The following is a 13,209-nucleotide window of genomic DNA, read 5'->3' as shown; positions in this document are numbered from 1 at the left end:
TACATAAAGCCTTTTCACCTGTAAACAGCAGTCCTTTAGAAAAGACTAGCTCTGGCTGCTTGGGGACAGCTAAATAGGATGCCTCTGGGAAAGTGGCTTTCTAAAGAAATGTTTTAAAGAAATTTTGAGCAGGCTGATCTGGGTTGTCAGACCAGACAGGTAAGGGTCGAGCACACACGTGTGTTTGTTGGGATTTTCATTAGTGAAAGGCGCAGCACAGCTGCAGAAGTGAAATACTTGAGGTAGTAACATTAAGCACAACAGTATCCTGTTGGGTATTGGGTGGTGAAACAGCAGCATTTTGTTTGTGCATGTCATCTGAGGGAATTGAGAGTGTAGCACTGTGACCTACATAATCCAAATCAAACTGCATTTGCATTTAGAGAAGGGGGAAAAATCAAATCCTGCAGATTAATCAGTCAGTAAAGCAGGCATCTGTAGAACTGCTTACTACCTTAATCTTTGGGGCATCCAGACCGACAGATAACCCAAATCCAGATTAACCTGGCCTGAGTATATTAAAACAAAAAAGGAGAAAACCAGCTCAGATAATCCCTGTGTTAAATTTCTACTTTCCAAAAGGCTGGTACTTTGTCAGGGTGTAGCTGCTTTTTTAAGATGGCAGGCTTGTGTTTGGGCTTGGGTTTATTCTGTTCCCAGAATAAGTCGGCAGTGACTCTTCAGTGGTGTCTGAGAACAGTAGCTGCTGTCGGCATGGTTGTCACTAATCATGAAGGCTTGTAATCAGACTTGCATTTAGGAAGGGTTCCTGAAGAATGTTGTGAGTAATTGAGAAAAAAAAGTGGAAGAGGTAGTGTGACATCTTGTAGTTGTCATTTGGAAATCACACTCAGTGTGTGTTTAGAGAGCGCTCTGGAAAATGTTCATACCTGAAATTAGCTGAGTACAAATCAGGCACCTGTATGTAAATGAATAAGCCATTTTCAGGGTGTGATTGATCTCATATTAGAGTAGATGACTACCTGAACTGACTCCCAGCCCTTGAGCACAAGTAAAAGCTAATGGATACCTCAGAAATACCAAAGGCACAGGGGCAGCCGGGCAGCACGTATGGAACACAGGTCATTGAGGGGGGAGACCTGGGCCCTTGGTCTGGCTCTGCTGCTGATGCACCTGATGCACCAGGGCATGTGCACCTGGGTGTTTTCACTAAAGAAACCCCGCAAAAGTGCAGGTGGGATGGGATATTCACTTGGCATAGCACAGTGACAGCCAAGGCGCTTGTTTGCTCCTTCGACAGAGCCACTTTGCACAGCTTCACACAGGGCTGCTTTATACAGTACAGAAGTAATTTTCTTCCCTGTTCTGTGCCACAGGGATTACGATTCCCCATGGAAATGTTGTAAGGCACTGTTAATGCTAAGATTTTCTGAGAGTGGAAGGATTGCTATTGGAGGGATGCTAATATTATGCAGAAAGGAAGAAAAAGCTCGACTCGTGCCCTAGTTTTAACTGCGTCATGTGGAAAGGACGGGATTGTTCTCCTGCTACTGTTTATCTTCCTAAGCATAGCTTTTCAGAAGGGCATTATGGGCCTGGTATTTAGAGAGAAGGATGTGCTGTTCTTTATGCTCTTCCATAGCAGGCTTTGAAGCTGTTCAAAGAGGAAGCAGGAGTGTTTGTTGGGAGGGGTGTGGGGCATGGTGACAGTTATTAATCTTTTGCCACGAAGGTAAATTACTGTAACACAGGTCTCAAGCTGGACACTGAGGACCTACATTCCAATCCTTTGAATCTAGTGGTATAGATCTTAGACATATACTTCCCCATATATTTATTTGTAATGCACTCATTGTCAAAACCACATGGGAGTGCCAGTGTCTTGAAGTGCTCTGTTTCTGACATGACTTTGAGAAGTGGGGGAAAATGCAGTAGTACTAATAAATTCTCATCCCTTTTATCTTCTACAGCAAGAACTAATTGACAGCATTAGTAGGAAGCTGCAGGTGCTGAGGGAAGCACGGGAGACACTTCTGGAAGACATCCAAGCCAACAATATATTGGGGGAGGAGGTAGAGGCCATTGTGAAAGAAGTCTGCAAACCAAATGAGTTTGACAAATTCAAGATGTTTATTGGTGACCTCGACAAAGTGGTCAACCTCCTGCTGTCACTGTCAGGCCGTCTGGCCCGGGTGGAAAATGCTCTTAACAACCTGGATGAAAACACCTCTCCAGAAGAACGGGTGAGAAAGGCCAATAATAGTATCCCTCCATGTCGTGGAACTGCTGTGGAGGCTTTTGCTTGGTTTTGTTTATCTGAATTGTGGAGGTAAAGACCAGGGATACTGAATGGATAAATCTCATAAAGCCTTTCTCTGCAGGTTTCTTAAAACATTTCTCTTTGTTTTGCTTTTGCTTGGAATACTTGAACTGCAAGGAGCTTGGGGAGGGAATTGTGGTGTTCTGGGGTGAAACATGCCAGAAAACAGACTCCTTAGCAAAAGCTGAAAGAAAAGGGGGAAGCACTGATAGCATATAAAGGAGGCAGACAAAAATATTCCAGCAGTTCAGTATGGGAAAAGGAGTGTCACTTCCTAATGCAGAAGTCTCACAGAAGTCTTACACTCTACAAGGATCCTGATAAAAATCTATAGGTTTGTTACAAGGAAAATATTTTCTCATCTGCAGCTTCCTCCACAATGCCTAATGAGGAGCAAGAGCCAGAAATGACAGGACAAGCCTTACAAACAAGGAGGGGGTGGGCAGGAGGGAGGCTTTGCAAAAGCCAGTTTTTCACTAGAAAACATACTTTATATTTACCCAAGCAGAATAGCCCAGCAGTGCTGTGGAGGAATCTCAGCAGATGGGAGAATTTCAGGAGCATTCAGGGTGCTCTTACCTGTTGGATCCCACGTCTGCTGGCAGCACTTTGTTTAGCTTCAAACTGCACTGGGCCTTAGCTGGGAATGATACTGAGTGATGCAGATCAGTGCCAAAAGAGAGATGTAAATGTGCAAAACAATGGATAGAACACATGGGGAGGGAGAGCGGGGCACGAGTGTCAGGTGAGCTTAGTGCCTGCAGTTCAGTGAATGTCAAGTGGGATTTTCAGCTTGCAGCTCTGGGCTGCAATGCCAGCAGTCCACCTAAGTATCATAACAGGATTTCTTTTGTTCCACGGGCTGTGGATCCATGCTGTGTTTCTTCAGCGTGCTCCATCGCCTCACTAAGAGGAACGAGCAAGTGCTGGGGCTGGTCTGAAGCTGTGTTTTTGCTGTTGGCCCCAGCTGCTGCCAAACATACTGCTTAATGGCTATCCAGACCCATCTCTGAGGTGATGGGAAGGTGTTTGACAGCTTATCTGGGGACAGATCAAAGCTGCTGAAACAAAGATATTTAATCCTTCTTTAGAATTGCTTTTTCTAACTGTGGTTGCAGTTGCCTAATGGGCCCAAAGATGGGGAAGGAGCTCCAGGTGATGTGAGCATATAGGAAACACAGTCTGAGAGCTGTGATAAACATAGCCTGTTGGCTAGGTGTGGAAAAGGAAGGTCAGTAAGTTGTGTAGTGAGGGCAGTCAGAGACTGTGTGCTCTGCTGTCAAATTTAGAAAGCCCTGGCGTACTGTAATCCCCATTCATCTTCTCATGCACTGACACCAGAGTCTTGGGTCAGTGATGCTTCTCAGATGAAGCAAGTCTGCAGGCACTTTGCTATAAGCACAATGCAGAGGGGGTTACAAGTGCATTTCTTTGAGCTGGGACTACCCTGTGTGGCTTTTCGGGTTGTCCTTTGATATTTTGTAGGTCACATGATGATATTTGCTGTACTATTAGTGTACCATATAAATACAACTGGGAAGACTGCTTCCATCCCTGGGGATCATATCCTTGATGAGCACTTATTCTTCCAATTTTTTTTTAAGCTGATGTTGTCTAACAAACCTTAGTCTGATAGTTTTCCACTTTCTAGCAGCAGCACAGCAGACTTTCTAAATAGTCTGTCAGCAGGCATATCAATACTGCTGAATATTCTATTAGATGCTCTTTTGCCACAATCATAGAATCAACAAGGTTGGAAAATACCTCAGAGATCATCAAGTCCAACCTGGCACCCAACACCTCATGGCTAACTAAACCATGGCTTCAAGTGCCACATCCAATGCCTTTTCAAACACCTCCAGGGACAGTGACTCCACCACCTCCCTGGGCAGCAAAAGGAGCAGTATCAGGTATTTCAACTTCAGCTGCTGAATGGGGCTTCATCTGAAATAGCTACCATCATCCTTCCTTCCACAATAGTAAATAGCTTGGCAAACAGAGCCATTTCATCCCAAGATTAGGCAGCTAACCAACTGGCTGACCAGCTAGCTGGTAATATGCCCTCTTGTGTTCATCAGATCCTGCTGCTGTTGCTGCTCAGTGTACACACAAGCTGTAAGGCTGTCCTGGGGAGTGGTCTAGCCATGCTCCTGAGTTTGGGCTTGTCTGCTAGTTCCCCTGGTGAATATAGGAGAACAGTACTTCCATCTTTTGCAGCAGACAGTTCTGCTCACAACTTGCAGGGGCATAAGCCCAAAGGGAGATTAAACTGTGAGTTTTCTACTCTTGTGTGATTTCTGTGGCTTGTCTTGCATAGCTGTCTTGAATCCTGAGTTAATCTAGGGCCGTGTATTTGAAGCACAAGTCTGAAAGTGTTTCACCCTCTGAGCTTTGTGCAGTCTATAGAAAAAGCAGCAGCACAGCATATGTGTGCAGCTCTGACAGGTCTGTTAAAGCTTGCTCGTTTGTATCCCCCTTTGTCTCATACTTCCCTCTTGAAGCAGTCCACAAAACCACTCCTCTGTAAATCCCTAAGATTTATTACAGCATGTGTGATTTAACATGAAGTTCAAATGGAAAAAAAAGAGAGAAAAGAGGAGCCATTTATTTGAAGAGACTGTTTCATTTGAAACCACAGGTTCTCAAAGAGAGCTCCTCTCTGGAGAAAAGGTGAAAAATCTGGAGTGGTACCTCTTAGGGGCACTTTTTGATGAAGTTCAGAAGTCTGTACAGGCATTCTTGACATCTGAGCAGGCCAGCCATGCTCTGTCATGGAAGAAGACGACAATCACTGCCAAGCAGACATGAAATAGGTTAAGAATATTCCTCTTTCTTTCCATATATTGCTAAAAGAGTGTAGCTGAGTGATTCAGGTGTGCCTGTGCTGTGGAGACAGGTGAAGCTGGATGAGATGTCCCTCTCCCTTCATGCTCATTCATATATGTGGATGGGATAGAGCTCCTATCCTCTTTCTTTGTGTTTGTCCATTCAACCTCCCTTTTCCCTGTTTTGTCTCTTGTGAGGGAAGTGGAAAGCTCACAGACGGTTTGTGAAGTGATGCACATTTTCACCTTTTCTTACCTCCTGTTGTCTTACCTCAGCTCTTGCTCATGTCTTAAAACCACAGACTTGACATCTGATGGAGAAGCTGTGCAGATTGCAGCAGCAATGTGAAGTGCTGCAGTGTCAGGAGCTATGTGGGAACAAATTGCTCCCTTAATTAGTCTGTTTCTGAGTTCTCTAACCACAGCTGTTTCAGTGTGAAAGTTTGGTGCTGTGCACTAAAGATGTAAGATGTTGCTGGTTGAAGTCTTACTTTGGACAACTTGGATGTTTCTCAAAGGCAACTGTATTTGATGTAACTATTTTGAGCTGTTAAATAGTAAAGTAGCCTTTGAAGTAGCCTTTGCTCTCGAGGCCAATGGAAAATAATGGTGCACCTTTCATAGAGTCACTAGACTTATGCCTGAGAATAAACATTAAGAAGCTAACTTATTCCACATCTCAAGTATTCAGGAAAGCTTCTGTCACTGCAGATAAAATAGACTTGAGCTTTAAACAGTGAATCTGTTGTCCCAACCTGGTGAAGCCACTGAATTTTTCACTGTTTCTCTTTTCTTCCAAGCGGACGTTGGTAGACAAGCAGAAGCTGCTGACCCAGCAACACGAAGATGCAAAGGAGCTGAAGGAAAACCTGGACCGTCGAGAGCGCATCGTCTTTGACATTTTGGCAAACTACCTGAGTGAGGAGAACTTAGCAGATTATGAGCACTTTGTGAAAATGAAGTCAGCCCTCATCATTGAGCAACGAGAGCTTGAGGACAAAATCAAGCTGGGGGAAGAGCAACTGAAGTGTCTGACTGATAGCCTCCAACCCGAGCGGCTCAAATAAGAGGAAGGAGTTTGACCAAGGATGTGGAAAGTGGGAAAGGAGGAACGGATCGAGGGAGCTTCCAAGTATACAAATGAAAATCTTAGCTTATCTGAGGGTCTGCTAGAGAAACAAGTGCACAAGGGAAAGCCAGCTCTCACAGCAGCAATAATGCTCTCTCTCGTTTCGGGAGGACCTATTTAATTTTTTAGACCACATTGCTATTGCTGGACTCTGCAGCTGTTTCTCATTGCTTACCTCAGAGAAAACTCCACAGAAAAGGATAAACTCTTCACCTTTCTGCTCTGTATGTTGGAAGTCTGTTGCAGTTGTGCATGCAAACCATGTTTTTAGGTTAGGCTGTGTACTTTATGTTCGGCTGTTGTACAGACTGCTGGGAAACCCAGCAGCAATTCATGAATGCACACAAATTTAGAAGCTCTAAATTTAGTGGCTTGCTTTTTTATCTTTTCTTTTTTCAAGACACATTCAATAGGGGAAACGTGCATCTTACAGCTAATACATTCAGATTGCTGAAATGTAGTGTCACTCTGATCCTGTGGCATCAGACATTTGTTGTAGTATTGTATATAGGATGGCACTTTCCCCTTGCAGAACACAACTTTAAGATCAGTCTCAGTTGAACACTTATTAAACCACCTTGCAAATCACCTAATGGCTGCCTTGCAGAAGAGTTTTTTTAACATTGTTTTTGCAGGACATATTTGTACACCCTCTTGCTGCAATGAAAGTGATTTTCTTTACCAAGGCTAGAAGTACTAGGCTGACTTTGTTCAAAATCTTTATCAGCTAAATTATTTAGAAGGCTCTTTTGCTTTTTCTTATGCTTTTTGTGCATGTTTTTATTCTCCTTCCCCCAAACTTGCTACACTTTATGAAAATAAATTTAGGCTAAGGACACTGCTTCTGTTTTCCTTCTGATTGCTGAAGGTTGTGATGGCTTTATACAGACAGACAAGTTATGCTGAAGCTGACCTACGTGACGCTGTTTGTTCTTTCTGCTTTCTCAGACTACCAAATGCAATGTAAACACTTCTGCCATGTAAATAGTATAGCTCTGCTTTGTAACTGTGAACATAAGTGGGTTTTGCTTGTGTGTTTCCCCTGCACAATGCTAGATGAGAGGATGCTAGTTCACAGTATCGGACTGCTGGTTGTGTTCTCATAATACTGCCATGGACTTTATAACATGATTTCCAGTAGCTCTAAACAGAGCTGTCTTAGTGCAGCAATAAGTTGACTTGATCAGATACCTACAGAGAGATTCTGTAGTCTCTAAATGTCAAGTTCTGTGTTAAAGTTTTGCAGGCAAAGGGAAGTCTTGAATGACTTTGTGCATATGCCATTTATATCATAGTAGGGAAAACATCTCTCTCTCTCTCGGCAAAGAGGTTGCCCAGCAAGAAGCCATTTTCAAGGCTGATATCTGTAGCTAAGCAACTTGAAAATACAAGTAGTTAAGTGTTGAGAAGAGAGAGAGAAACTAATTCTTGCCATTACCCCTGCAGTGGCAGCATTCACAAAAGATTTTCTCTCCTTCCTACTGAAATCCTCAATTCTGCAGGAAGAGAACTGGAGGGGTACAAATTCCTTGCAAGTTGGAGAAACGGGGAGTAAAGCTGTTCTGGAACAGCCTTACAGACAGGTGGAAATGTTAACTGGACTGTTGACCAACTCATATAGTGCACTACTTTGTATACCTGGACCAAATGGTTAATGAAATTATGTCACTGTGTGTCAGTTGAGGTCAAATGGAGCTGCCATTGTCCACGACCTTATTTTCTTCCTCCTAGCTCAGAAACGTAGTCGTCAGGCATCTCACAGTTAAGTGCTGCTATGTTCCTAGGACAAGTGATCCCTTTGTCCTTAAACTTACCCCTTAACCATAAAAAGGCCCAAACTAAACAACTCCCAAATAAATTATACTTGTCTTCTTGCTTGGAGAAAAGTGTGCATTGTTTTATCTGTGGCATTTTAAGAACTTTACATATTGTGGTTACTCTGAAATGTGTATGTGAAATGTGAATAATAATAATATAATTGCAACGTGTTTGTATACAGTACTTTGACTTAGATCCTTCTGATGAACGGTAGCAATATTGTGAATGCAAGATACATATATATATATATATTACCCCTTTCACAGAGCAGTTGTGTAGACACCATTCCCTCCTTTCCTTGTTTTAAAGCTGTTGAAAATCTCTTGCCCCAGGAGCCTGAAGATGGTTGCCTCCCAATGTTATATGTAAATCTGTAAATAGCTGTACTGTTGCTTTCTGAAAAAATCTGGTGCTAATGTTTTGCCTTTGGCATCCTGGGGATGGCTGTTTCCTCACCCTATGTTGTTCACAATTCTGTAGTGGAAGACTTCCACTGTTTCTCCAACTGTTTGGATCCTTCGGCCCAGAGTGAGAATGTACAGTTTTCCTGCCTCCCACGTAACACTTACCTACTGACAAATGTATTGCTTGGCTTTGAGAAATAAACTGTATATTTCAATGTAGGGTTAGTTTTTGTGTGCAGCTCTGACTGTCAAAACCTCCTGTTCTGCTGTGCAGTGTTAGTCGTCTTGTGGTGCCCATCAGTAGCACCCACAGCTTTTAAAGCCCAGGACGGTTTGCTCGTGGTCTGAAGTAGCTTGCCAGCTTCCCACAGGTTATTTAACATGTTGACTAATTGATCATTCTCGAGTTCCCAGTGTAAGTACCAGAGATGTGTGCATGTCTAGTCAGTATTTGAAGAGTGTGAGTATGAGAGGACATGAAGAAACATGTGTTATGAGGATGAAATAAATCAGTCTTTCACCATGTACAGAGTCATTCTCCTTGAGCAACTGCACTGTTCTGGCTTTGCCCTGTGTTCAGACTGACAGCTTGTACAGAATACCTGCAGTCAGGTTTTTGCAAGACTTCATGCAAATAGAGATCACTGTGAAAGCTCCATCTCTAACAGACTCCCTCAGAAGCTGTTTCATTTCAGTTTAAAGGGGGTTTCTTAGATTAACTGCAGAATCTGCTGCTTTCTTGGGAAGCACTGTGAAGTGTGCGTGACTTTGGGGTAGAGCTGACCACAGGTAATGTTTCATAGTTTGATAAATTATCCTGGAAATTAATTGTCTTGAGCATAGAAACTATCTGGGAAAAGGCTGTCCCTCTGCCCATCCGAACTCTTTGTGTCTGATTTCCTGGGCACTTGGTATATTACAGGACAGCAGCTCCCTCTCTGGCTATCCTGTAGCCCCCCTTCAAATACTGAAAGGCTGCTATTAGGTCTCTCTGGGGCCTTCTCATCTCCAGGCTGAACAAACCTGTCTTCAATAGCAGAGGTGCTCCAGCCCTCTGTTCATTGTTGTGGCCCTCTTCTGGGGCCACTCTAGCAGTTCCCTGTCCTTCTTGCATTGGGGGCTCCAGAGCTGGTCACAATACTCTAGGTGGGGTCTTGTGAGAGTGGAGTAGAAGGGCAGAATCACCTCCCTCAACATGCTGGCCATGCTTCTTTTGATGTAGCCCAGGACACAGTTGCCTTTTTGGGGCTGCCATGGGTGTGATACTGAGAGATACCTGAACTGCTAATGTAGTTCTCCAGCAAAACGGTATCTAAATGAAGCTGACATGCTACAAGTCACAGGGTGAAACCACTCCAGAATTCTAGATCTGTGTTTCTGTACTTTAATGCAGGTAGTCAAAGAAGGGCTTTTCTAAACCCTGTACTAAGTTGCAGTTGTTGACAAGGCTTTATTCACTCCCAGTGACTTCCATAAGAGGAGCCAATATTAGTTCTGAGAAAGACACAGTCTGGCATGCATTACCTGAGCTATTAGCTTGTGGTGGTGTCATTTGCTAACCTATGGATGGAGAGCATGTTCTGTAAAACAGGTAATGGATGTATAGTTACAAGAGGTTTACCAAACCATTCTGTGATAGACCTGTAAAGTCCAAAAGCCTGAGAGGAATTAAAGTCCTCCTGATGACAGTACAAGAAGTTCCCCCTCAACATGAGGAAGAAGTTTTTACTGGAAGGGTCACAGGGCACTGGAACAGGCTCCCCAGAGAGCTTGTGGAGTCCCCCTCTCTGGAGGATTTCAAGACTCATCTGTATGTGTTCCTGTGTGACCTGTGCTGGGTTCTATGCTCCTGCTCCGGCAGGGGGGTTGGATTTGATGATCTCTGGAGGTCCCTTCCAACTCCTAACATCCTGTGAGCCTGTGATGAAGATTTTTTCTGAGAATTAAGTTTCAACATCTGTTTCAATTTCCTACTGTCTGCTCTTTGTGAAGTGTCTATTGCTGATAAGTTAGCCTTGTGTCTTTTCTAACAGCCTCAGAGAAGTATAAATACAATGAGCAATTGCAGACTAAACAATAAGCAATAGAAGATAAGATTATTTATCTTGGTGTCTAATTAGAAGAGCATGAGTCCTGTGAGTACCATTCATGCCACTCCCAAGAGTTACAGCTTCAGCAGCTTTCTCACCCAGGTATGGTTCCTCAGGAGATACAAAGGGAACTCTAGCTCTGATGACCCAAGGCCAGCACAGACCTGACAGGGGTAGAGCAATCAAGTCCTTTGTATTAATCATGGGGTGATACAGATCTCAAGGAAATGAAAACATAAATCAGTGCCCTGAAGGAAGTAAAACTAAACCAGCAGCAAAGTGCATCAGGGCTGTGAATTTCCTGCTTTCTCCATACATGATACAGCAAAGCCATACTGTCCCCATAGGCTAGGGCAGGCTTTTTTAGTCACTGTGAAGTAGAACAAAACCAAAGCAAACCAACAAACAAGCAAACAAAAACCCCCTAACAACAACAAAAACAAACCCAAACAACACAAACAAGAACACAAACCAAATAAACAAAATAAAACCCCCAAAATCCTAAAGCATCTTTGAAATTTATGGGCAGCCATTTGGAACTTCAGAATCTCAGGTCTTGCTGTGTGAGGAAGAGGGCATTGTGCTGTTCAATATGATCAGTAACGCCCCCTCCCCGGCTCAGGAGACGCTGGACTGGCTCTCTGGCCCTCAGCATTGAGGAAGAAGTCATCCATTCTCTGTAGTCAGTCTCAATCCTCTGAACAGCCCAGCTAGCCGGGCTGGGACATGAGGGTGCTTTGCAACTGTAGCAGCATGCTGCATATTTACGGAGTGACTGACTCACCTCACTCTCCGTGGTTTTGCATCCACAATTGCCACCTCTTAAAAGCCTGCTTTACCATCTGGCTTTTGATTGAGGGCTGAGCCAATTCCAATTCCTGCTCAAGCTGGATCATCATCTGCTGCCAGGAAGGTACAATTTAGAAAGCCAGAGCAAAGCGTGCCTAAATAGTCAGCATCTGGGGATCAATGGGGAGATGAGGATCCTGAGTTTCTGTTTCTAGGACTATTTTACATAGCTCCTGGCAGGCAATCAGTGCATTAAGTGGGGGAGGTGGCAGGGCAGGGTGGGGGAAAGCTTAGGAAGAAGAGTGACTAGATTCTGCCCCAGTGCCCTACCTACCCTCCAGGAGCTGGTATCAGGCTCTGAATTCATGCTTAAAATGATGGCTAATTGCAGTTTAAGTGGCAAAGGCCTTGAGGATGCAGCTACAGGTGCATTTCTCCTGTGTTTTTGTACTTTGAGATGCCTGGATGCAGACACTGGGTTTAATATCAGGATTTAAGTGCAGCTCTTCTTCTGCAGCATGATGGGGTGCTAGATCTGGATTACCATTTAGGTACATAGCTGGTACCCTGAATTTGGAGCCTGATCAATGTTGATTCCCTCTACAGGCAATCCAAGATAAGTTTACTGAAGGAACTTGGTTCAGCCTAGCGACCTCTCAGTTGCCTACCTCTCTTTCTCTAAGAAGACAAAGCTAATGCAGGCATTGAAGATTTGAAAGTGGAATTAATCCATTCCTTAAGACAGCATTAAATTTGAATAGCCCAGGTGTTGTGGTGCACAGCATTACCTACAGCTTGTCAAGTGCCTGCACACACTGAAGCCTTTTGAGTTGAATATGTAAGATCAGTTTCTGGCATTTGAGCTTTAGAGATTCTTACAAAACTTTTCAGTTCCTCTTCTCCAAATCCACTGTGTGCTCATATAGGTTTATAATTCCAGAAGTAAAGCAAATAGCTTTTCCTCCTGTTTCTACTGCAATGGGGAGGGGAAGAGAAGAACTAGATGACTAAACTCTGTTGTCATACTGATTTTGTGAAGGTGGAGTTATTTAGACCGGTGTTTATGTGACGGGCAGTTCCACCATACAAACAGGAGATGATTACAAAAGGGGCAGAGTGGCAACGGTCGCCCCTTGCCACATATATGGCAAACAATGAAGAGGAAATCTGTGTGAAGCAAGATTGGTAGTGTGGGTGTGTTCAAATATTGCCATTTCATATGATGACATGCAAAGCAATTAATCAAGGAGCAAGAGATGGAGTTCATAAGTGCAGGGAGGTGGCATGCAGGGCAGAAAACACTGGCTCTCAAAAACCGTCTGGGATCATGGCGGGGAAGTACTATCTTGCTATGCAGAAGTACTGAAAACTTCCTAAACTCCCAAAATGTTGTGTCTGAGTCTCACATCCACACCCAATGCAAAGGTGTTGAAAACTAGAAAATCTGAACTATTGGAAAGTAGAGATACTGTCCAAGCTGAGATTTCAAGGTCACCGTGTGTGTGCCAGCCAGCAGCACAAACAGAATGAGACTCGTTTAGCAGAGAGAGTCTGCTGAATGATCAAGGCCCAGTGGGCACAAGACAGGCAAATGAAAATCAAAATTAGGTGCAAATGTTCAAGGGTGTCAGGAGTAGAGGCCTGGTGTGAATGGCAGGGAAAGTGTGCAGCGTGAAGTTCAGGTGTTAAGTCTCTGGCAATCAGGAAACTTGGAATGAAAATTTTATGGTCACCATAAATCCACTTCTCCTGTTTGAAGTTCTGGCATTACACGGCTGCATACCAAGGTGTGACTACTTTGGTAAATATTTAGCTTGCCAACAGTTTTATAATTGGGGTCTTAAAAGAGCAGAAGTAATTATAACAAGTGACT

At 43.7% G+C, this 13,209-nt stretch overlaps 1 protein-coding gene across 5 annotated transcripts in view; it reads left to right on the top strand.

Annotated features, from left to right (window-relative positions):
* The window catches only part of SHROOM2 (shroom family member 2), a 109,437-nt gene extending 100,761 nt beyond the window's left edge, over nt 1-8,676 (top strand). For all 5 annotated transcript variants that reach the window (XM_068163165.1, XM_068163166.1, XM_068163169.1 and 2 more), the window contains 2 exons: nt 1,932-2,204; nt 5,907-8,676. In XM_068163165.1, the coding sequence (XP_068019266.1) occupies nt 1,932-2,204; nt 5,907-6,173 (540 nt within the window). In that variant the 3' untranslated portion in view covers nt 6,174-8,676. The remainder of the gene's footprint in view (nt 1-1,931; nt 2,205-5,906) is intronic.
* Nucleotides 8,677-13,209: the final 4,533 nt, after the last annotated feature.

This window comes from Melanerpes formicivorus, unplaced genomic scaffold, assembly GCF_026170545.1.
Source record: "Melanerpes formicivorus ecotype bairdi unplaced genomic scaffold, bMelFor1.0.p_v2 SCAF_70, whole genome shotgun sequence".
NCBI lineage: Eukaryota > Metazoa > Chordata > Aves > Piciformes > Picidae > Melanerpes > Melanerpes formicivorus.
This window is presented reverse-complemented; position numbering and strand designations above follow the sequence as displayed.